The sequence below is a fragment of the Coregonus lavaretus genome (genome assembly GCF_964263955.1).
Source record: "Coregonus lavaretus genome assembly, contig: SUPER_35_unloc_2, whole genome shotgun sequence".
Classification (NCBI taxonomy): Eukaryota; Metazoa; Chordata; class Actinopteri; order Salmoniformes; family Salmonidae; genus Coregonus; species Coregonus lavaretus.
In genome coordinates, this window is record NW_028167180.1 from 899525 (window position 1) to 924300 (window position 24776).

The window sequence follows — 24776 nt, forward strand, 5'->3', positions numbered from 1 at the left end:
AAGATTGAACGAGGTGTGTTACAGGTTACAACTGCCAATTGAGTATAAAAATATTAACCCCTCGTTCCATGTGTCTCTTCTCAGGCCGGTGGTAGCTGGCCCACTCCAAGAAGATGAGATAGGAGAGACCCCTCCGCCCCCTTTGGACATCGAGGGGGCCCCGGCGTACAGGGTCCGGACCATCCTGGACTCGAGGCGCCGGAGGAGTGGTCTCCAGTATCTCGTGGAGTGGGAGGGGTACGGTCCGGAGGAACGGTGCTGGGTGCCCAGGGGGGACATACTCGATCCATCCCTCCTGACTGAGTTTCACCATGGGCATCCCACGCGCCCGGGTCCGCGTCCTCCTGGCCGTCCCCGAGGCCGGGGTCGGCGCACGGCTGGAGCCGCGCGTCGGGGGGGGGGTACTGTCACGGTTTCGGCCGAGGCTGCTCCACCTCCTGGTTCGGGCAGGCTTTGGTGTTCGCCGTCCCCGGAGTATTAGCTGCCACCGCTCTATGTGTCTGCATTTGATTATGTTTGTCTGTCTGTATCACCTGTGTCCAATTGTGTAATTATTACGTGTCCTATAAGTTCCTTGTTTTGTTCTAGTAATTTTGTGTGTTGTTGCTTCCTGCCTTTGTGTCGGAGCTTTGTGTTTTGCTCCCGTTTTGTTTCGTGTATTAGTGTTTACGCGTGTGCGTAATTTTCCCTCGCCTCGTTGTTTGTTTTGAGGTCGGAGGTTTTCCACTTACATTTTGATGACTATTAAAGTCTGTTGGACTTTACCTCTGTGTCCTGCGCCTGACTCCTCCACCACATCCACATCGGTATCATTGACAGTGTGTGTATGTGTGTTTTAACAGTTCATGTAACTTTGAAACAGCGTGAAAAGAGCTTAAGGTGTGTTTGCCTCCCTCTGCTGGCCTGGAAGACCCAGACAGACCAGGCCACTGTGGCTCACATGGCTGTGTCTCAATACTTTAAATGGCTTCCTTTCCTCATACCCATTACTTCTAGGAGAAGCTATACATGACCAGACCAAGGAAAACTCCAAACCATAGTTATAGACCTTAATGTTTTCCTACTCAGGTATCTTGGTCAGGAAAAGGTCCTGGCCATATTCGTATCAACTGACATGAGGGATTTAAAAAGGTTTTTGACTATATGGCTATAGCTATTAACCTTTATAACCAATTCTAACCAGTTAATCTAGCTAGTGATCTGTAGGAAAGGAGGAGGAAAGATGAACCAGAGTATTGGGACGTAGCCGGTCTGACTCCACTGTGCTGGCCAGAGTCTCTTTATTACTTCTCAGTTTAAACATCATGATTTACAGAGTCTGGACCACTGTATGCATCCATCCAAAGAATTCCACTGTTCTGTCCCATATTGATGATGTCATAATGACAATGGTATGAACATTGACCCATATGTCCATGGCACGACCAAGTCAGGGAGTGTAATGCAATGGATGAAGACTTTTTAAGGCTTATTGAAACATATTTTATTTATAATGCTAATGCATGAAAGCTGCCCTGAAATCATAGATGTATCTAACTACTACACCCTTCTGCTGGCTGGGTTGTTGGTTGGTCTGTTGCTAGGTGAAATAATAATTTATTATGGATGTGACTCTGTTCTTATCTAGAAACAACCCTTCCCCCAAGATACTTGTAGAGATCTGAGAGGACTTGATAGGTTGAAGTGATATAGTGATAGCTCCACCTTACCCTCTGATTGGCTAGGTGGAATTCCACCATATTGCTTAAACCTGTCCACTCCTCTCAGATCTCCACCAGTGACTATAGGAAGGGGCAGTTAGGGGTTGTTTCTGGACAGGGCCTCTGCTGTTTCTACTAGAACCCTTCCTCTATATGCAAGGCTCTTCTGATTACCGTTGTTACTGTAAGTATCATCATTGGGAATTACCAGCTTTAATAAACTGTCATGATGATTATTTCTGTTATTTAAAAGAAAATCTCCTCATTTAATAAAAAATCAAAAACATTGAATGTAATATATTGTATTATTATCATTATATAATGTTTACTGTTGACATAAATGGAAACTATCACAGACACAGCAGAGTCAGGTTAAATGTCATAGAGCTTTATGTAAGCTGTAGAATATACATCTATTGAAGTCAATGGGTCCACAGTTATAGACTATGACATTAGAATGACAACAGTGTAAGCTGTATGTGGCTGTATTCAATGCAATGCAATACAATTCAATTATAATTACAATTCAATTCAATATGACTTAGCTTCAGACTCTAGAACAGAAAGGTTTCTGATTTTCATTGTATACTGCAGGTATCTTTTACTACTGCATTAACTACTTCAACCAAAAAATATAGAAAGATGTCACTTTCTTCAGCTTTCTCTCTAGCCTCCCTTTCATATTTTTCCCTCAACTCCTTTATTTCTTTCTCCTTAGCCTCTTTTTCCATGTTCAGTTTCCTCAATTCCTTCTCCCTGAGTTTCTGCTCTTCCTTCTCTCTCTGGATCCTCTTCTTCTCCTCTTTAATCGCTTCCTCCTGAGCCTCTTGTTCCATTTTCTTCAATTGCTCCTCATGTCTGAGTCTCTGCTCTTCATTCTCTCTCAGGATCTTCTCATTCTCCTCATTAAGCTTTTTCTCCCGAGCCTCTTGTTTCATTTTTTCTTCCTTCAGTTTCTCCTCCTCTCTACGTATCTTCTCTTCTTCCTTTCTCAGGATTCTGTTCTTCTTCTCCTCAATCGCTCTCTCAGCCTTCTGGAACATCTCAGTGGTGTAATGGCTTCCTCCATTCATCTTCACCATCTTGTTTATCTTCTCAAGCAGCTCAGTGACCTGGGAGCGATTCTTATCTTTGTTGTTAAAGACATGATATCCCCCATTGCATTGAGAAAGTAAACTTTTCAGACCTGGATTTTCAAGCAGGAAGTCTTCAATTTTTACACGATCATCATCAAGAAGGTCTCCATGTGTGAAGAGAATCATGGTGTATTTCGATGCTTCATCACCAAAGAATGTCTGAATCATTTCCACAGTTTTCTGCTCCTCTTCAGTGAATCTTCCCAGCTTGATCACAACCAGGAACACATGGGGACCAGGAGCAGAGAGACACATGCATAGAGCAATCTTTCTCAGTCCCTTCTCATTGGACAATGTAGTATCAAACAAACCTGGGGTGTCGATAACAGATACACTTTGTTCATCCACCTTCCCTTTAGTCTTTTTACAATCTTTTGTCAGAGAAATAGAGGAAAACTTTGATTGGAAATCTTTTTCCCCCACAATGGTGTTTCCTGCTGCACTTTTCCCATGCCCAGTCTTCCCGACCAGAACAATCCGGACCTCCTCCTTTTGTGTCTGCGTTTGGAGTCCTGTTGGATAACAAGGACACTTGGTAACTTTTTTAAGAGGTCTAGACTTCATGTACCGCTTGCCAGCACATTTGGAGTAATGGCAACAACAAAAAACGGTCTCACACTTCTTCTTGACACAAAGCAGTACTTCATGGTCTGCACCAAATAGTCTGTGAGAATCGCCTGTACAGATTATATATATTTTTAATTTATTCAACCTTTATTTAACTAGGCAAGTCAGTTAAGAACATATTCTTATTTACAATGACGGCCTACCCTGGCCAAACCCAGACGACGCTGGGCCAATTGCAGAGGTGGGTAGTAACGAGTTACATTTACTCCGTTACATTTACTTGAGTAAGTTTTTGAAAAAATTATACTTCTAGGAGTAGTTTTAAATCACTATACTTTTTACTTTTACTTGAGTAGATTTGTGAAGAAGAAACTGTACTCTTACTCCGCTACATTAGGCTACAATGAGGTCGTTACTTTTCTTTTTACCTCTTTGGTATTCTACGCGTCATTGTTTTATCCCCCCGCATTTGCCTTATTTTAATGTTTTATTTTGACAGAGAGAGAGAGACTTTCGCTAAGGCTCTACCACGTGACTGTGTTTCACCAATCAAACGTAGTTGTGCAGTCTCGTCACTTTACCATACTCAATCTCAGTGGCGGGACGGGTTGGCTTTACAGTCATAGCAACACAAAAATGTCAGAATTAGCCGTCGGCAATGCAGACACAGACGAGGAGGAACACCCGCACCCCTGGCCTCATATTGAAAGCATGTTTACCTTAGTAAAAGTGCGAAAGAACAGCTACATTATGCGGTGTCTTCTGTGTCTACCAAAACAAACGGACATTTCAGCATTCAAGAACTCAACATCTAACTTGAGGAAACATGTAGCGGTAAGTTTCCTAAATTCGTTTTTTTTTGCTGTGGATAGGCGAATGTTTGTCTTTTAGGTTACATATGTTTTAAACATTTTCTATATATATATATATATATATATATATATATCCACATTTGATGTGATAATAACTCTCTTTTAATGTCTTGATCTCCCTGTAGCCTCTTTTTTTTTTTTGTCCACAGAGGATTCACCCCAACAAACTGGCAAAGTACACAGACTTACTAGAGAACCACAGAAAGCGTAAGTCCTCCTCTTCCAGTGATACTCTTGTGAAAAATGCAAAAATCACAGCCTTTGCTGCCCCAGGGCGGGTAACACAAGCAACGCTTGACAAGCTGATGCTAAATTTTGTATGTGAGGCCAACCAACCATTTTCTGTGGTTGAGACGCCATCCTTCAATACTTTGATAGAAACCTTGCAACCTCATACAGTAATGACAAGGAAAACATTATGCACAAGAATACAAGAAGCTGCAAAACTAGGGGTGTAACGATTCGTTTTAACAACGATTCGATTTGTATCACGATTCGTGGTTGTCGATACGATTCAAGGACGATATTGGTTCATTTAGAACGATACGATCCGAAACGATTCAGTGACTTGAAATCGATTCAGTAACCTTTTAGCCAAAAATTCAACCAGTGTGACTGAAATAAATACCTGGTAACCAGTTGCATTTTAATGGCTGGCAATAGTCTTGATATTTTTAACAGTGTTTCATGCCTCCATGCAGACCATCTGGTATTATGAAACTTACCCAGTTCCACAAAGGAGATCCCATTTTCTTCACATAGCTTTATTCAGTGCAGCAGTTTTTTTTGCTCCACCTTTTTGTAAATAAAACTGCAGCAGCTTGACCACAGAGCGATGAAATGTCTCACAGTAAGGAACGTTGCGATCAGCTGATTTCGCGCAATTCTCCAGTGTGTGTGCGGTGCACAGAATGTGCACAAGGGAGTCTCCAACCGCAGCATGTTGCCGGAGTTTTGGCACAACGCCGTTGTAGATACCTACGTTGACAGCAGCCCCGTCTGTGCACACAGCGACCAACTTTGTTGTCCAGTCATCCAAGCCTGTGTCCTGGAAAAGTCTCACAAGTCCGTCTGTTATGGCCTGTGCGGTTCGGTCAGCACCCAATTCAATCAGTCCAATAAAGTCCGAAGTAAACTCTCCGTTGCTGGACACAGACAGAATGTAAACTATTTCCTGCTCAGTTTTTGTGATGTCCTCAGATCCATCAAAAAGCATTCAGTAAAGGAACATCCTCAGAAAAGGAAGACATGGGACGTGCGTGTTTAGCTTTATGGAAAGAGAAAAATATTAAACAGAGCTTGCCGCTGTTCTCCATTCAGCTTGTCTCGCCATCTGGCAAGTGGGCGACTGGACATTTATTCTCGGCTAGCTTTTAGCAATGGCTTGCGCCACATTCGTGTGCTCCTTGCTCTTTTACATTTACATTTACATTTTAGTCATTTAGCAGACGCTCTTATCCAGAGCGACTTACAGTTAGTGAATACATTTTTTTTTTTTTTTATACTGGTCCCCCGTGGGAATCGAACCCACAACCCTGGCGTTGCAAATGCCATGCTCTATCAACTGAGCTACATCCCTGCCGGCCATTCCCTCCCCTACCCTGGACGACGCTGGGCCAATTGTGCGCCGCCCATGAGTCTCCCGGTCGCGGCCGGCTGCGACAGAGCCTGGATTCGAACCAGGATCTAGTGGCACAGTTAGCACTGCGATGCAGTGCCTTAGACCACTGCGCCACTCAGGAGTCTTTTCATGTTTGTCAAATAAAGGATGGTTGAAATTCTTTGAGCCTTTATAAAATGCACCTGTTTTGTCTGCTAGATGTGGATTTGAGCAGCAAATCTTGCACCACATTTCAGTGCGCTCATCGTTAGCTTCAAGCCACTGCACATCTTGGAGCCACTTTTCCGAAAAAATTATTTTCTTCGGCTCTGGCTCCAGTTGGCGTTTCTCTGTAGGTGGCGAAACGCCAAAGAAGCTGCTTAATGTCTGTTGCTTTTTGGACATCCCTGACAGTAGTTGACAAGCAACATGTCATGTGTAAGGTTAGATGAGAAGATCGGTCAAGTACGCAAAGGCGCGTAGTAACACAAGTGGCATTACGCATTCCTGATTTTTGTCGCGCTTGCGTATCTGCGTACCAGTTATGTGCACCCCTGCATATAAAGTCTGACGTGCTTAAATCCAATGGGTTATTTCCTAGTATCGATACAATCGATTTATTACATTTTAAAACGATGTTAGATCGATATATGTTGTCCAAAAGGCTAACTCGCCGAGCACAGATCGATGTAGTTGGATCATATGAATATAAATCGATACATCGATGTAGTAGATGGATCGTTACACCCCTATGCAAAACACAAGAAGAGCATAATCATCAAAAAGCTGAGTGCTGTGAACTATGTTGCTAACGTAGCTACTTAGGTGTCACCTGTCACTGGATAGACAACACCTCACTGGAGAGGCACTCCACATTGGCTTGTAGACCTGTCAAAGGCTCGCACACTTTTGATGTCCTTGCTGCTGCATTAGAGGAAATACATTCTGAGTACCACATCAGGGAAAAAGTGACCAGGACAACAACAGACAGTGGCTCAAACTTCCTTTCGATTATATGGTGAGGAGAAAGAGGAGGAAGCCATCAATGTACAAGAGGAGAGTGACTCCACCCTTGATGATGCAACAGAAGATCAGAGTGAGTCAGAGGTGGAGTATCAAGATGTCTGCAATTCTGGATGACAACACAGGCCTTGAGAACCAACTTCCAAGGCACCAAAAGTGTGCATGCCATCTCCTCAATCTTATATCCACAGTTGATGCCACTGCTGCAGGAGGAGCTGCAAACGAAACCTACAAGAGGCTGTCTCGGTCTGCTTTTGCAAAATGTCATGCTCTTTGGAATAAAACCAGCAGGTCAACCATGGCTCATGAAACAGTGGAACGTGAATGCAAGCTGCAGTTTCTCCGACCCAATCAGACACGCTGGAGCTCCCTGTTCCTCGCTGTAAAAAGGATTGTGCGCATTCACCGAGAGCAAGGAGAACAAGCAATTTGCAATGTCTGCACAGCATTAAAGATAAAGATGTAAGTTGACAAAATGTATATTTTGTTTTTAAAGAATAATAAAAGTAAATAAGCCTTGCTGATTAATGGGTGAATCCACTTGTCTCAAGTAACTAAGTTTTCTTTGCATGGTGGTGTGACAATTGTGGATGACTTGAATGAAATATATATATATATATATTTTGTATTTAACATGTACAATGCATAATAAAGACATTGTACCAGAAATAGCTATAAGTAATTGTTTTATCGTTACATCTTTTATAGGTTCAATCCAGCTGAAAATGGGGTTTTGGTCGAGTATGCTGCTGTGATGAAGCCTGTTGCCATGGCCCTTAATATCCTCCAAGGGGAATCATCTGTGCATATGGGCCTCCTGCTGCCAACACTTTACCAGTTGCGGGACAAGCTGAAGAAGTTGGAGTCAACTTCCAAATGTGTACACCTCTTGTTCACGCCCTGCAGCAAGGGATCCAGAAATGTTTTGGAGACGTCATGAAAGAGCCTGAGCTGATTGCAGCAGCAATACTCCTACCAAGATTCAGAACATCCTGGACCACAGAGGAGAACATCTTAAATGCTGGTAAATATACTTGTTTATCAATTCAAATGTGAACCAGTAGACATTGACCTATATAACTCTGTATAATGTTACTGTCATTTAGGATTATAGTGTGTCAGTGACAAACCACAGGGTGGCAATATAGTTAGTGTGACTTTTCTTTGCTGACTTTTCTTGTTAGATATTGGAACTGGAAGTAAACATAATGCCCGATCTACAACTACATCACTCTCCTCTAATGCCTTTTAGAGAACATGCATTCAGCTTAATTTGTGTTCTGGGATACTAGGCCTGCAATATTGTTTTATTTGGCCATCTATCATGGACTGGTGCTTTTTCAGTTGATGTGTACTGCTGCCCTTTTCCTCTGCTCAGTGAGATGTGCAGTGTGGCCTAATCACAGATCAGAGTATTCATTTCTAGGCACACAGAAAAAGGGCTGTTGCTTGCCATGCAATACAAAGGTACTGAGTAGGCCTAATCAACACCTATTGATTATTTTACGTTGACCGCTTCCTTCTGGTGTGCAGTTTTCTGTTCAGCATGCCTGGTATGAAATGTTTGTGTGTTTCCTTCTGTTGTTCTGTCACTGTGGAGACACACACACAGTTTATGAGAGTTTATGGGCTGCCTCGTTCTAGTTCTGCCTGGTAAAAAAAGTATAAAGGTTTGGAAATGTGTGTTACTTGTGTTTATTTATTTTTTATTTTTTATTATTTTATTTTTTAATACTTGAATTTACCTGAATTATTTTAATTTAAGCTATTTTGTAATTAATTAAATATGATTATTTTGTATTTTTGTCTGTCTGATTGTTGTCTTGTGTTAAAAAATAAATCAGACGTTACTCAACAGTTACTCAGTACTTGAGTAGTTTTTTCACCAAGTACTTTTTTACTCTTACTCAAGTAATTATTTGGATGACTACTTTTTACTTTTACTTGAGTCATATTATTCTGAAGTAACAGTACTTTTACTTGAGTACAATTTTTGGCTACTCTACCCACCTCTGGCCAATTGTGCGCTGCCCTATGGGACTCCAAATCACAGATGTAGGATCTTAATTTGAGCCAGTTTGCTAGAGCAGGAAAATAATCCTGCAGCAGCAGGAATTGTTCATTATTATGTGGATTATAATTAATGGACATTTGTGTAGGGGTGACATATTGTTTGTTAGGGCAAATCAAGTCTGAACTTTCAAAGTGGAAATTAGAAACTTTAGAATACTTTTTAGAACGCAAATGCACTACAATTTTGCATTTCCTGCTGAGCAGGAAAACCTTCAGGAACAAAAGATTGATTAAATTAAGATCCTACATATGTATGTGCTAAAATGTTTTTATGACATAATTATTTTTTTGCTAAGTTGACTCCCATCAAATACCAAGAAATCTCTTGGTGTTAATATATCAATTAAAGTTCACAGTACAAAAATAAATGTCTAATCCATGTGTTCCTGTTTAGAATCAGTACAGGAAGTGAGAAAGAGAATGAAAGAGAGCGAAAGATAGAGAGAGAGAGAGAGAGAGAGAGAGAGAGAGGGGAGTGCTCTTAAACAGTGATGTACAATCAGCGCATACAATAATAAAGAAACAATTATGTTATGTATGAATGTAAAAAAATACTAAACTTAATAGAACTAGAATCTCTCATCCCAAATAAAGTGTTACCTAAAGTATTAATAAAACATCTGTTTCAACTTTTAAAAAATGAGTTGCTCCACTGACTTGTATATTATAATGTAACTAATACTGTTAAGTATTTTTGTCCACTTGACAAAAAAATTTAAGCAGTGGGGTAACATAAAATAATGCTCCCCACTGCTCTACATCATTATATTTCTGGGGTAACATAAAATTATGCTCCCCACTGCTCTACATCATTATATTTCTAGAGTACATGAAGTTCAAAGGAAAAAGCACATAACAAAACATTATCAATACCCTTGACTTGAGTTCCAATCTTTGTAAACTAAAGGCTACTCACCAGAATGAGAAACTTTGCTGTTCATGTTTGGAGTGAAGATCTGTCAGTCTCAAACGCTGTGTGAGACTACTGCTAGTAGTAGTAGTAGTAGTAGTAGTAGTAGTAGTAGTAGTAGTAGTAGTAGTAGTAGTAGTAGTAGTAGTAGTAGTAGTAGTAGTAGTAGTAGTAGTAGTAGTAGTAGTAGTAATTGTAGTTTCTATGTTCCTGTAAGGATACACTGTGAGAGTGGGTATGCCCACTTGTTTTATATAGGATCTCTCAGGTGCCCATCCCCTGACACACCCATAGGCTTTCTCTTAGCTGTCATACATCTAGTGAAATCCTTTCCCACTAGTTATGGCTGTAATACAATACAACATTTTTTGCCTGGTTTAACGATTCAGTCAAGTCAAAACGTGTAGTGTCTGCCTGGCTTTAGTTTCACATATCGTTACTCAACAAGTCACACCTCTAGTGACCCCATTTGCTATAGCCTATAGGTTGGGTATTGAAAGCCCTGCAATGTCAATAATAATAGTTCTAATGACAATACAGACACGAACACCTTTATTTGTAAAGCAATTTTCATACACCTCAAAATGCATAGCACAAAGCAAAGGTTAACAACATGAAACACAAGTAGGCCTAACTCTATGCCACCATTAGTTTAATGAAACTACAGCAGCATAGTCTGAAGTGGCTGCTTCCTCTGAGTCACGTGGTTTATAGAACATGTGTCTTTGCATTACAACTTCCTGCCCGCTGACACATAACGTTTGTGTTGACTCGCACTAAATCATTTACTGAAGATGTCTACCTATATACCCTCCACTATGTGTCTTTGGACAGTGATGCTAAAATGTTACATTTGGCTCTGTACTAGAGCATTTTGGATTTGAGATCAAATGTTTCATCTGAGGTGACAGTACAGAATGTCACCTTTTATTTGAAGGTATTTTCATACATATCTGATTTACCGTTTAGAAAATGAAAGCACATTAGAGATCAATGTCCCGCCATTTGAAAATGTCATAAGTATTTGGACAAATGTCACTTATAGTGTACCAAAGTAGTAAAAAATGTAGTATTTGGTCCCATATTCCTAGCACGCAATGACTACATCAAGCTTGTTACTACAAACTAGTTGGATGCATTAACAGTTTGTTTTAGTTGTGAATGGCAAAAATGCAACATTGGGCTTCAGGAAAAATGTGTAGAAAACTGTGAAATTCTATAAAAATCACATCAAAATGGATGAAAAGCATTTATTTGTGGTGGAAAAAGTACCCAATTGTCATACTTGAGTAAAAGTAAAGATACCTTATTAGAGAATGACTCCAGTAAAAGTGAAAGCCACCCAGTAAAATCCTACTTGAGTAAAAGTCTAAAAGTATTTGGTTTTAAATATATTTAAGTATCAAAGTACATGTACTTGCTAAAATATACTTAAGTATCAAAAGTAAAAGTGTATATATATTAAGCAAAACAGACGGCACAATCTTCTAATATTTTTAAGTTACAGATAAACAGGGGCACACTCCATCATTCCAAAGTCATTTACAAACGAAGCATGTGTTTAGTGAGTCCCCCATATAAGAGGCAGTAAGGATGACCAGGAATGTTCTCTTGATAAGTGTGTGAATTAGACTATTTTCCTGTCCTGCTAAGCATTCAAAATGTAACGAGTAATTTTTGGTGTCATGTATGGAGGTAAATGTATGAAGTAATAAGTATATCATTTTCTTTAGGAATGTAGTGAAGTAAAAGTAAAAGTAGTCAAAAATATAAATAGTAAAGTAAAGTACAGATACCGCCAAAAACTACTTAAGTTGTACTTTCAAGTATTTTTACTTAAGTACTTTACACCACTGTACAGGATGCAATGTAGGAAACATTGTAATACTACAACGCTGGGTCTCACAGGGTCAAAATGTCTTTAGGTCCCCTTCTCCAGGCTGATAGGGAAGACAAGGTCAACTTTAACTCTCTTATTCTCTATCAGTCAGGGTTGGGGTCAATTCCATTTCCATTCCAGTTAATTCAGGAAGTACAATGAAATCCAATTCCAATTATCTTCAATGCTTTCCAATTAGGAAAATGTGGAATTGGAATTTGGTTGACTTTCTGAATGGACTGGAATTGAAAAGGAAGTGACCCCAACCATGCTATCACTTCTTCAAAACGTCAAGAAAGACTCAACACACCATGATTGTGTAATGAAATCATGAAACGTAGTGCACCTAACCTGAGATCTGGTGTTTGGAGGGTGTTTGAATGTAAACCCCTATGTAAGTGTTATGATACACAGAAAGTGTTTTAAAACAGAATATAAGTACTCTGAAACACCCATAGTGGTTCTTGAATCTGAGTATTGGTGTTTTCAATAGAGAGTTGTGAAAAAACTTTTTTGGGGTTTCAGTGCATGTAAAAGGCGGTAACAAACACACACAAATAAATAGCAGACTGTGTCTCTCAAATGGTTTAGAAATGCAAATGGTTTATAGCATAAATATTGATTGATGATAAGGTGATATGGAGAATTTTTTCAATGCTTTATTTAGACAGATTAGAAAGAGGATGAGACAGAGAAGGAGTGTAAGTGGGACAGAAGAAAGCGGAAATTGAACCCCCGTCTTCTGGGGCAGTAAGATGGTACTTTTCATTGGATTTTTTAACTCAACCACACAGCCACACTGTAAAAAATTATTCTGTAGTGAATTTGACAAAACAATATACATACTTTGATAGCCGGGTGAAGTAAGGGATCGCCTGAAAAAATCACAAAAGTTGCGCTGGGCCTTTAATAGACAGATAATGTGTCTGCAGTACAGGCAAAAATATATTTTCAGCACCCCCTTGAAAATAATACAAAAGAAAAATGCAGCACCCCCTACTACTTCCTGTGGCTATGTTCATTTTTTACTTCATACAAATGAATGCAAGTCGTTTTAATGATTTGTTCATTTCATAATGAAAACAAAAAAAACGGAGAGGTTTTTTCAGTGACCCTTTATTTTCTAGGACCATGAAATATCTATGAAGTTAACAGTAATGGTTTGTGCTTAAATAGTTCATCTCCATTCATCATGCTTCTGAGGCAGCAATGGGAGCTGTGACTGCAACTGTCAATTAATTTCACATTAGAATATAGCTTATGCCACCTGACAGGGAGAAATACACTTTTAACTTTCACCTTTACTCAGGGAAATATAGAATTATTTGCTGTCAAGTGTGCGATACCCAGATCTATCGTTATGTTCATGCTGTAAGTAGTGACGACTAAAATATGTTTCCAAGGATCCTTTCCTGTAAATTGTGAAAGGAGATATGAGTTAATGTCTAGTGTTCTCTGGCTTGTCTGAAGAGCTTGACTGCCCTGAAGTGTTCCAGTTAAAATGTCTTTAGGCCCTTTTCCAGGTTGATAGGGAAGACAAGGTCAACTTTCACTCTCTTATTCTATAGCTGTCACGGAATCAGCCGAGGCTGCTCCTCCTCCTTGCTCGGGCAGGCTTCGGCGTAAGTCGTCCCCTGAGTACTAGCTGCCACCGATCTATATTTCTGTGTTTGACTTGTTTTGTCTTGATTGTGTACACCTGTTTCCTATTATGTTGTATTGTATTCCCTATTTAACCCTCTGTCGTTCATTGTGTGTTGTGTGTGATTGTTCTCGTCATTTTCGGCAGTTGCTAGTGTGCGGGTATTTCCCCTCCCTGTTTGGAGGTTGTTTTGTATTCTGGTTACTTTGTTAGTAAAGTATTGTTTCCAGTAGCTCGGTGTCCTGCGTTTGACTTCGCCTACCGCATTCACATCGCAATCTGACAGAATCACACACCTCTCATGGAGTCAGCAGGAGAGGCGGTGCCAGCTGGATCTATGGAGGCACGCATTGAACACCAAGCGGCCATGATCCAGGCTCTCGGCACCGCCATGGAACGGGTGGTGAACACCATTGAGCGATGGGAAAGAGGGGGTCTACCTATACCCCCTCCAACGATACCACCACCATCGGCGATGCCCATCGTTTCACCTCCGGGGTCCAGTGGGATTCGGCTCTCGCTCCCGAGGGCTTATGATGGCACAGCGGCCGGGTGCCAGGGTTTCCTACTCGAGGACTCTACCTAGCAACCATTCACCCGGCGCCCTCGGGATACGAGAGCTTATCCGCCCTCATCTCCTGTCTGTCCGGCAAGGCGCTGGAGTGGGCCAACGCCGAGTGGGGTGGGATAGATGCCGCTCACCCGCCGCTTCCGGGCAGTATTCGATCATCCACCAGAGGGTAAAGCGGCGGATGAGCGTCTATTCCACCTTAGACAGGGGAGGAGGAGCACGCAGGAGTTCGCGCTGGACTTCCGGACGCTGGCTGCCAACACGGGATGGAATGAGAGGGCCCTCATCGACCACTATAGATGTAGCCTGAGGGAGGACGTGCGTCGGGAATTGGCCTGCAGGGACACCAACCTCAGCTTTGATCAACTGGTGGACATGTCGATTCGCCTGGATACCCTGTTGGCTACCCGCGGACGTCCGGATTCGGGGCCGTCCATTCCATCCCCCAGCACTTCCGAGCCGACCCCCTATGGAGCTCGGGGGTGCTGGTGCTAGGGAGACCAGGATGGAGACCAGGAGGGAGGCCGTCCCCTGCACCAACTGTGGCCGCAGAGGACACACTGCTGGTCGGTGCTTGGGAGGGTCTCCTAGGAATCGAGGCAGTGGGCGACGCACTGATGATTCATTCCAGGTGAGTAGGCACCCAACTCACCCAGAGCTCTCTGTTGATCATATGTGTATTAAAGTAGTGTTTCCCGAGGTTTCTCCTCACTCCCAGCATAAGGCGCTAGTAGATTCAGGCGCAGCTGGGAATTTTATCGATCGCCAGTTCACCTATAAGTTAGGGATTCCTATCGTACCTGTTGATGTGCCCTTCCCTATTCATGCCCTAGATAGCCGCCCTCTGGGGTCAGGATTGATTAGGGAGGTCACGGCGCCTCTCCGGATGAAAACGCAGGAGGGTCATGAGGAGATATTACGTTTGTATTTGATTGACTCTCCTGCGTTTCCCGTGGTGTTGGGGCTTCCCTGGTTAACATCTCATGACCCCAACATTTCATGGCAGCAGAGAGCTCTCAAGGGATGGTCGGATCAGTGTACTGGGCGGTGTGTAGGCGTTTCCGTAGGGGCAACGACGGTGGAAAGCCCGAACCAAGTTCCCACCTTGCACATTCCACTTGAGTATGCCGATTTGGCACACGCCTTCAGTAAGAAGAAGGCGACTCAATTACCACCTCATCGACAGGGGATTGTGCGATAGACCTCCAAGTAGGCGCTGCACTTCCACGTAGTCACGTGTATCCTCTGTCTCAGGAGGAGACGGCCGCTATGGAGACCTACGTCACCGAATCTCTGAGACAGGGTTACATACGGCCGTCCACTTCCCCTGCGTCCTCAAGTTTCTTTTTTGTGAAGAAGAAGGATGGGGGTTTACGCCCGTGTATTGATTACCGTGGTCTAAATCAGATCACAATCAAATACAGCTATCCTCTCCTTCTGATTGCTAGTATGACGGAGTCATTACACGGGGCGCGATTCCTCACAAAATTGGATCTCAGGAGTGCGTACAACCTGGTGCGCATTAGGGAGGGAGATGAGTGGAAGACAGCATTCAGTACCACCTCGGGTCACTATGAGTACCTCGTCATGCCATACGGTTTAATGAATGCTCCTTCAGTCTTCCAATCATTTGTGGACAAGATTTTCCGGGATTTGCATGGACAGGGTGTTATGGTGTATATTGATGACATTCTAATATACTCCGCTACACGAGCCAAGCATGTGTCCCTGGTGCGTCGAGTGCTTGGTAGACTGTTGGAGCATGACCTGTATGCGAAGGCGGAGAAATGTCTGTTCTTCCAGGAGTCCATCTCCTTCCTGGGACATCGGCTGTCCGCATCAGGGGTAGAGATGGAGATTGACTGCGTTTCTGCCGTGCGTAATTGGCAGACTCCCACCATGGTAAAGGAGGTACAGCGCTTCTTGGGTTTTGCCTTGAAGAATGGGCAAAAATCCCAGTGGCTAGATGTGCCAAGCTTATAGAGACATACCCCAAGAGACTTGCAGCTGTAATTGCTGCAAAAGGTGGCTCTACAAAGTATTTAATTTTGGGGGGTGAATAGTTATGCACGCTCAAGTTTTCAGTTTTTTTGTCTTATTTGTTGTTTGTTTCACAATAAAAAATATTTTGCAACTTCAAAATGGTAGGCATGTTGTGTAAATCAAACGATACAAACCCCCCAAAAATCCATTGTAATTCCATGTTGTAAGGCAACAAAATAGGAAAAATGCCAAGGGGGGTGAATACTTTCGCAAGCCACTGTATAGCTAGCTTATGCAGCCTGACAGGAAGGAATAAACCTAAACCCTAATTCAGGTAAATATTCAATGGACTCTCAGATGTGCAATACCCAAGCATATATTTATGGTCATCACTGAGGGTAACAAGTCAAACCTATGTTCATGCTGTTAGTAGTAATGCTAAAATACATTTCTGAACATCCTTTCCTGTAAATTATGAGAGGAGATATGAGTTAATGTCTGGTGTTCTCTGGCTTGACTGAAGAGCTTGGCAGCCCTGAAGTGTTCCAGTTAAAATGTCTTTAGGTCCTTGTCCAGGTTGATAGGGAAGACAAGGTCTACTTTCACTCTCTTATTCTCTATCAGTTGGGGTCAATTCCATTTCAATTCCAGTAATTTGGGAAGTACACTGAAATCCATGTCTATTCAATGCCTTTCAATTAGGAAAATTACTAAATTGGAATTTGGTTGACTTTCTGAATTGACTGGGATTGATAATGCATGCAACATCTGAGCAGGGGAACAACACAAACAACGGACCAATCGGAAGACAGCTAGAAGGTCAGGAACACCATTCAACATCTGAGCATGGGAAATCAACCTAATTCTGCATTCATGACCAAGTGGGAAGGTGGTAATGAATTACCAGTTGTGATGTTGTGAATACCAGTTGGATACATTCACGTGCTTTGAACTTGTTGAGAAACGCAGATTGGCTAATGGCCAACAAGCTACATCGACTGTAAACTAAAAGTACAGCTATCAATCTTATAAACAAATTATAGTAATAAAAAACTATATTAATAGATTTATTTGTATAAATAATGTTTTGTTGTTGCTTTTAACTGCCAAATGCTGAAGTAAAAATGCTGTTATTGATGTCATTTTCTTAGTAGGTGAGGTCAGAGGTCAGCTACTGCCCAGTCGATAAAGTGGCACTCAACCTTAGTTGAGCCATGCATCGTCTGAGCAGGGGAACAACTTCCTGCCCCTGTCACCATTAGACGCTCACAATTGCTCCCTGCCCTCCAGACACATTTGTGTTGACTCAAAAGTGTCCATAATGCTTCAAGTTTCTACATTGATATAACATGAGGGAATAAATTGACTGTGGTGCATAGTGGATAATGAAGCTTTCTTTCAGTCATGAGAACCATGGTTCTGTGAGGTCCTAAGAATAACACAATACAGAATTATCACATGGATGAAGAAATTAATTACATTAGGGAAATTTGCTTGACAAATGCTTGATGGCTGAAATGTGTCCCTTGTGAATGTTAATAATACATCTAAGTAATACTTTATTTGAGTTCCTCCCATCTTTTTCAGGAGTCGGTTGCTCCTGATAAAATGTAACTCAATACAACCACCTTTTCCAGTGATCACTAAAACATAATAACAAAAACAGCTAAATATTTGTTAATCAACCCCCCAAGTGTCATTCTTAATGTAGGCTACAATAAAAGTAGAATATATGTATTCGTATTTATTCTGTTTATTTGAACAGGGACAATGTACGACAAAACAGACGTCTCAGAAGTGAGAAGTGATACGTTGCAACAGATTTAGCTAACATCTCATTTACCTCTGCAGTCTTCCTGTCAACATGGCTTGTGGTAACCACAATACTTTCCATCTCTCATATCTCATGACTAGTCTTTACATTAAGACGACCATATAGATGTCTTTCTCCAAGTGTTCAGTGTAGATAGTTCAGTGATGATATGAGTTCATGTGTGGTGTTCTCTGGCTTGGCTGAAGAGCTTGGCTGCCCTGAAGTGTTCCAGTTAAAATGTATTTAGGTCCTTTCCCAGTTTGATAGGAAAGACAAGGTCAACTTTTACTCTCTTATTCTATATCAGTTCTCAATGTTAAGATGGTGTTCCAAATGTTTGGTATAGTCGGTGTATATAGAGGAAGCTTTCAGCATGAAATAATAAAGTCAAACAACTTGTAGAACGTACAGCACTGTTAGCTGTGGACTCTCATTGAGTACTGCATTTATTTATTGCAGCTCCCACTCCAGCTCCCAATGCTGCCCCAACTGCTGCACCAACTGGGCCTACAACTAATCCCACAACCGCTCCGTATATCGCACCTTTCTTTAATCTTTCAGCTTTGTCTCTCGCTTCTCTTTCCTGTTTTATCCTCAGCTTCTCTTCTTCTTCCCTTAAACGCTCTCCTTCAAACTTCTTCTTCAGTTCTTCCATCTCTCTGAATCTCTTCTCTTCATTCTCTTTCAGGATCCTCTCTTTCTCTTCTTCAATTGCTCTCTCAGCCTTCTGGAACATCTCAGTGGTGTAATGGCTTCCTCCATTCATCACCACCATCTTGTTTATCTTATCAAGAAGCTCATTAACCTGAGAGGGATTCTGATCTTTGTTATTGAAGACATGATATCCCCCATTACATTTGGCAATTAAACTTTCCAGTTTGGGATTTCCATGCAGGAAGTCTTCAATTGTTACATCACCAAGATCGTCTCCATGTGTGAAGAGAACCATGGAGTATTTTGATGCTTCAACACCAAATAGATTCTGAATCATCTCCACAGTTTCCTGCTCCTCTTTAGTGAATCTTCCCAGCTTGATCACAACCAGGAACACATGGGGTCCGGGAGCAGAGAAAGAGATGCACTGTGAGATCTCTTTCAGTGCCTCCTCCTGTGTTAACTCTGTGTCAAACAAGCCTGGTGTGTCGATAACAGCTACACTTTGACCCCCCACCTTTCCTCTTTTCTTATCACATGTTGATGTCACAGAATTAGACGACATTACTGAATCAAAAGCCTTTCTCCCCAGGATGGTGTTTCCTGCTGCACTCTTCCCAACTCCAGTCTTCCCCACCAGAACAATCCGGACCTCCTCATTGTGTTCTGTTGGATAAGAAGGAGATGTTGTTACTGTAGAAAGAAGTCTGATGATGATGTTCTTTCTGTTTAGTCATCTTACAGAACAGCTACTGAACATGTTCAGTCTTTAGCTTCTTAGACATTGATGGTCTATAGAATATTAACTTTAAGCAAATTAACAATTACATAAATAAAATAAAATAAAATAAATATATAAGTTCAGCTACAAGTAATCCTACATTCATTTCATTAAGATGTATTAATAATTTAATAAAACCTCATCATTTTGTGCATACCCATAAAAAAAAAAGATTTACAACAATGTAAATCAGTTTCCATCTCTGTCCTGTGGCCTACATACAGTGAAGTGAAGACTAAGTACTCACCAGTCATATTTGGGTTTTGGAATGCTGTCAATCTCTTCCCAAGTCTAGTGTTGCCAACCAGAGCAATCCAGGTCTCTGTTGGATAAAACATGAAATGTTGTTACTGTAGAGAGAAGTGTGATGTTGAGCTGAAGAGAGAAGTGTGATGTTGAGCTGAAGAGAGAAGTGTGATGTTGAGCTGAAGAGAGAAGTGTGATGTTGATCTGTAGAAAGAAGTGTGATCTTACAGAACAGCTACTAAAGCTACATTTACTGACTCTCATTGCTTCTTAAACTTACATTTTTGGTATATAAAATACAAACTTTAAACAAATGAACAATCAAATTATCTACAGTTAACAGCCAACAATAAAGGACAAAATTGACGGAGCTGTCATTGTCCATTCCCTGCCTACCCATCAAGTTTCCACATTTGGCGAATGTGGCAGCAGTGTCTTACTGCCTTTGGTAGAGCACCAGTTTAACAGCTGCTATAGAATCAATATTGTGTTGGACACATACAAAGAATGTCTAAAAGATTCAACAAGAGACAAGCGAGGAAAATGCGTCCGAAAGAAAGTTGGGGAGACAATCAATTTTCCATGTATGTTTTCGGACTTCCTCAGAAATCCTAATAACAGGAGTTTTTCAAAATCTCGACACAGAAGATGTGTGCCAATGAATCTGAAGATGGAAAAGAGATCTATGTTACAACTGAGCCTGTGTTCTCAAAGGGCTCTCTGACATCAATGCTGGAATGTGACCATGAAGAGGCACACACACGTGTATGACCTCATCTTAAAGATGCCCTTCAAAACGGGTGCACAGACCATTGTCATTCCAACAGTGGATGAGGACATCATTGTCCTCCTTGCTGGTCTGATCTTCTATCTTAACAAGGATTATCCAACCATAAAGCTGTGGGTTGCTTTTGGTATGGGAAAAAACTACCAGGAGATTTGCAACGACACCATCTACGAGAGGCTTGGAATGCACAAGAGTTTGACTTTGTCAGGCTTCCACACATTCACAGGTTGTGATACAACCTCACAGTGTCATGGTAAGTGGAAAAAGACTTGGAGTATATGGAAGTCATTTCCAGTGGGGCAATTCCACGGTCACAGAATTACGCTTTGACTTTGTTTCAAATATATGCCAAACAAAAACCATTGATTTCAAAGTTTAACAAACAATATATTGAAAACACTACATATAATGTACACCTGAGTAAGATCCTATGTATGTATGCACAGTACCAGTCAAAAGTTTGGACACACCTACTCAAACCTAGCTACATCTCGATTTGGCTGATAGAAATCTTCCTTATTTCGTTTAATGATTTTCAATTTGAGTGTCTTTATTTCAATATAGCCGACACTTTATTCTTCTGAACTTCTAACACGTGGGTGTGGCTTCCTGACAATGATCACAAGAGCAGCTGCTCACCATTTGACAGCTCCAACAGTTACACCTCCAACACAGCCTAAACATCAGCTATGCAAGAGTTGGCCATCACCAGTTACAGCTTGATCTGATTGAATCTAGTCCTAGGCTTGTTTTACACCAATGTTTGTAAACAACGTAAATCTGAACAAACACTGTATAGACTCAAAACATGGTTACTGTTCCCCTCCGGCGCTCTGATTCGCTGGTCTACTAAGCCACCGGTCTGAGTGCACCACCTCGGCAACACCGGAATGGAAACCCAACGCACCCTAATCACCTCCAGCTCACCTGCACCTCATCATCTCATCACCACCCCTATTTAGCCCAGGACTGTTCTGGATGATGTTGTGTGTGATTGTTTAGCTTCGTGTCATGTACTCTATCTTTGTTATTTCTCTTTGTAAATGTTAAGTAAACCTTGACCTTCTTAATTCCTGCGTCTGTGTCCTGCCAGTTTGTATACTCAGTACTCGTCACAGTTACAACTATACATTTGAAATCAGTCCATCCATAGCTCTGTCTATGAATGAAAGGGGTTACGTTTCTCCAGCCCCATCCCTTAGTTTTTAGGGAAACGGGTAGGGAGGATGCTTTGTTATTCTTTAAATTAAGGATGCTACTTTTATAGTGCAGGCATTAAAATTAAGTGCAGAATGTGTATTAAGTATTTAAGTCCATATTAGTACTGTTTTAGGGATGTGCATAATGCTTACAGTATAATGCCTGCATTATAATGCCTATATCATAATGTTTACATCATAATTCCTACATCATAACTCCTATATCATAATGCCAGTATCATAACGCCTACATCATAACCCCTATATCATAATGTCTACATCATAATGCCTACATCATAATGCCTACACCATAATTCCTACATCATAATGCCTACATCATAACGCCTACATCATAATGTCTACACCATAATGCCTAAATCATAATGCCTACATCATAACGCCTACATCATAACGCCTACATCATAACGCCTACATCATAATGCCTACATCATAATGCCTACACCATAATGCCTACATCATAACGCCTACATCATAATGCCTACATCATAATGCCTACATCATAATGCCTACATCATAACGCCTACATCATAACGCCTACATCATAACGACTACATCATAATGCCAGTATCATAATGGCTACATCATAATGCCTACATCATAATGCCTACATCATAACTCCTACATCATAACGCCTACATCATAACTTATATATCATAATGCCTACATCATAATGCCTATATCATAACGCCTACATCAAAACGCCTATATAATAATGCATACAGCATAATGCCTACATCATAATGCCTACATCATAATGCCTACATCATAATGCCTATATCATAATGCCTACACCATAATGCCTACATCATAACACCTACATCATAACACCTACATCATAATGCCTACATCATAATGTTTACATCATAATGCCTACATCATAATGCCTACATCATATTGCCTACTCCATAATGCCTACATCATAATGACTACATCACAATGCCTACAACATAATGCCTACATCATAATGCCTACTTCATAATGCTTACATCATAATGCCTACAACATAATGCCTACATCATAATGCCTACACCATAATGTTTACATCATAATGCTTACATCATAATGACTACATCATAATGCCTACACCATAATGCCTTTATTTACAAATGACACATATCCATTAATTACTCTTGTTACAATAAACGTATTAAAGAAGGCTTTGTATGAAATAAATTACATATGCAGTCTTTCCAAAGGTTTCAGAGATATTAAACTTTGTCATACTTTATAGACGTCCTTACCTTTGCCTGCCTGCTGAGTTGGGTATCTAGTCCTTTGTTTACAAGTGGAGATGCAGCCGCCGTTTTATAACAATGTGGGGCGTATGCCTAGCTGAACTGCAAGATGTGATTGGTCACCCTTAATGCCCTGACTACATTGCTGACGCATGCTGACTAACGTCAGCTCTTAGAATGCATGGATAGGTTTTTAATATATCAGCTAACCACATCATGTGATACTGCCATCTGGATGATGTGGCATGCAACCATTGGTTGATGCAATGCAATGCCTTCGCATCTTTTCGGACAGGAACTCGACCATGCTCTCCTCTGCATGATAAAACGTAGGTCATTGAGTTCCTTTCTGTTCAGTCAGGGGATTTCTTGTAAATCATGCTTTCAGCTTCAGCCTTGGAGTGATTTTCTCCTATATTTGGTGTTGCAACAGGCCTATCTGGCTTAAACGATTATGATTGTCTTAATGCTTCTTTACACTGTCAGAAAGTGTATTTTCTTAGTCCAAGTAAAGGGACACAGAATGGTCATAAAGCTTAATGAAAGTAAAATTAGGAAATAACCCCCATTTGTTATATAAAAACATACAACAAGAACGTGGTTCAGGCTTGTGTCTTGTAATAGTAACTTTAAAGACATCATTACCTTTGCCTGCCTGTTGCGTTGGGTATCTAGAATTGTATGTCTAGTGACACAGGATGGTCATAATGCTTCTTGACACTGTTATGAAGTGTAGTTTCTTAGTCCAAGTAAAGTGACACCGAATGGTCATAAAGCTTCATGAAAGTTAATTAAAATATTAGGAAAAAAACATGACTGTAAAGAATGTATTACAACAACAACAAATGATTTAAGAAATAAACGTTCAAACAAAAGGAAACTTCTTGGCAGGGAAAAACAATAATTTGAATAAATGTAGGTTTTGACACTCTTCTGTAGGTGTCATAACCAGCCATAAAATAACGCAATATATGTCACAACAGGTGTAAATATATGGGACATGACAGTGGTATGACTATATTATGACAGGTTATGATAAGTTATGTCAGCTGTTATGACATATTATGACATGATTATGACCGTGTCAAGTAAAGTGTTACCACTGATTCCATGTGTTTGATGTTTTTGGTACCATTCCATTGATTCCATCCCAACCATTACAATGAGACGTCCTCCTCTAGCTCCTCCAACCAGCCTCCTCGGATTTGAACAATATATTGTAATCCTTCATGTAATATCATTCACCCTCTGATTGAAACAATATTTGGAAAGGATTCAAATGGTGAAAAGAGAATTTCATTCACATGTGGAATTTTTGTATTTTTGTATTTGATACTCTAGATTTGTATAGATAAAAACATGTATATGATGTATTTGAGCCTGTTCTGTGTCAATTAAGTAAGTCTCACACCAATATGGACCAGTCCACTGTATTTTACAGCTCTGCAACTTTCTGTAGATAGGTTTTACTAGTCTATTCTACATGGCCCTCTCTAATGGGCTTGTTTGAGTGGTAAGGCTGAAGCAACCGACTGCAGATGAAAGTCGAGGAGTAAAGTCAGGGGAGGTGCATCTGCGACAGCCGACACTAATGTGTCAACATGGCAGTGTTGCCATTCTTTATACAAGTTTTCTTTGTAACGTAGAAATAAACATCTCCATGTTTATCACAACTCAAACTGTAAATATAATATAATAAAATAATATGCCATTTAGCAGACGCTTTTATCCAAAGCGACTTACAGTCATGCGTGCATACATTTTTGTGTATGGGTGGTCCCGGGGATCGAACCCACTACCTTGGCGTTACAAGCGCCATGCTCTACCAGCTGGGCTACAGAGGACCACAAATATACTGTATGTGTGTACAGTGTACTATCAATTGGTGAGAGAGCCTCAAATATCACATTCATTTGTACATATCCACTGTATACATGAATGATGGCAAAGTTGCTTCCTGTTTGAGTAAATTCTTAGGTCACATTTGTGTGGGTCGAACAAAAATGCTAATGATTGAAGCCTCCCTCAATGCAGGCGCTGGCTGCAAGATGCAGTTGATGAAGAGCAACTGGACAAACTTGCAG

At 40.9% G+C, this 24776-nt stretch overlaps 1 protein-coding gene across 1 annotated transcript in view; it reads right to left on the reverse strand.

Annotated features, from left to right (window-relative positions):
- LOC311110248 (GTPase IMAP family member 8-like) overlaps window positions 1–22715 on the reverse strand; it is a gene marked incomplete at its 3' end in the record, with an annotated part of 42530 nt that extends 19815 nt beyond the window's left edge. Inside the window, exons 1-4 of the mRNA XM_084188783.1 lie at window positions 22699–22715; window positions 19452–19526; window positions 18821–19089; window positions 2599–3064 (exon numbers count right to left, since the gene is read on the reverse strand). Of these exons, the coding sequence (XP_084044909.1) occupies window positions 2599–3064; window positions 18821–19089; window positions 19452–19458 (742 nt within the window). The 5' untranslated portion in view covers window positions 19459–19526; window positions 22699–22715. The remainder of the gene's footprint in view (window positions 1–2598; window positions 3065–18820; window positions 19090–19451; window positions 19527–22698) is intronic.
- Between the last annotated feature and the right edge of the window lie 2061 nt (window positions 22716–24776).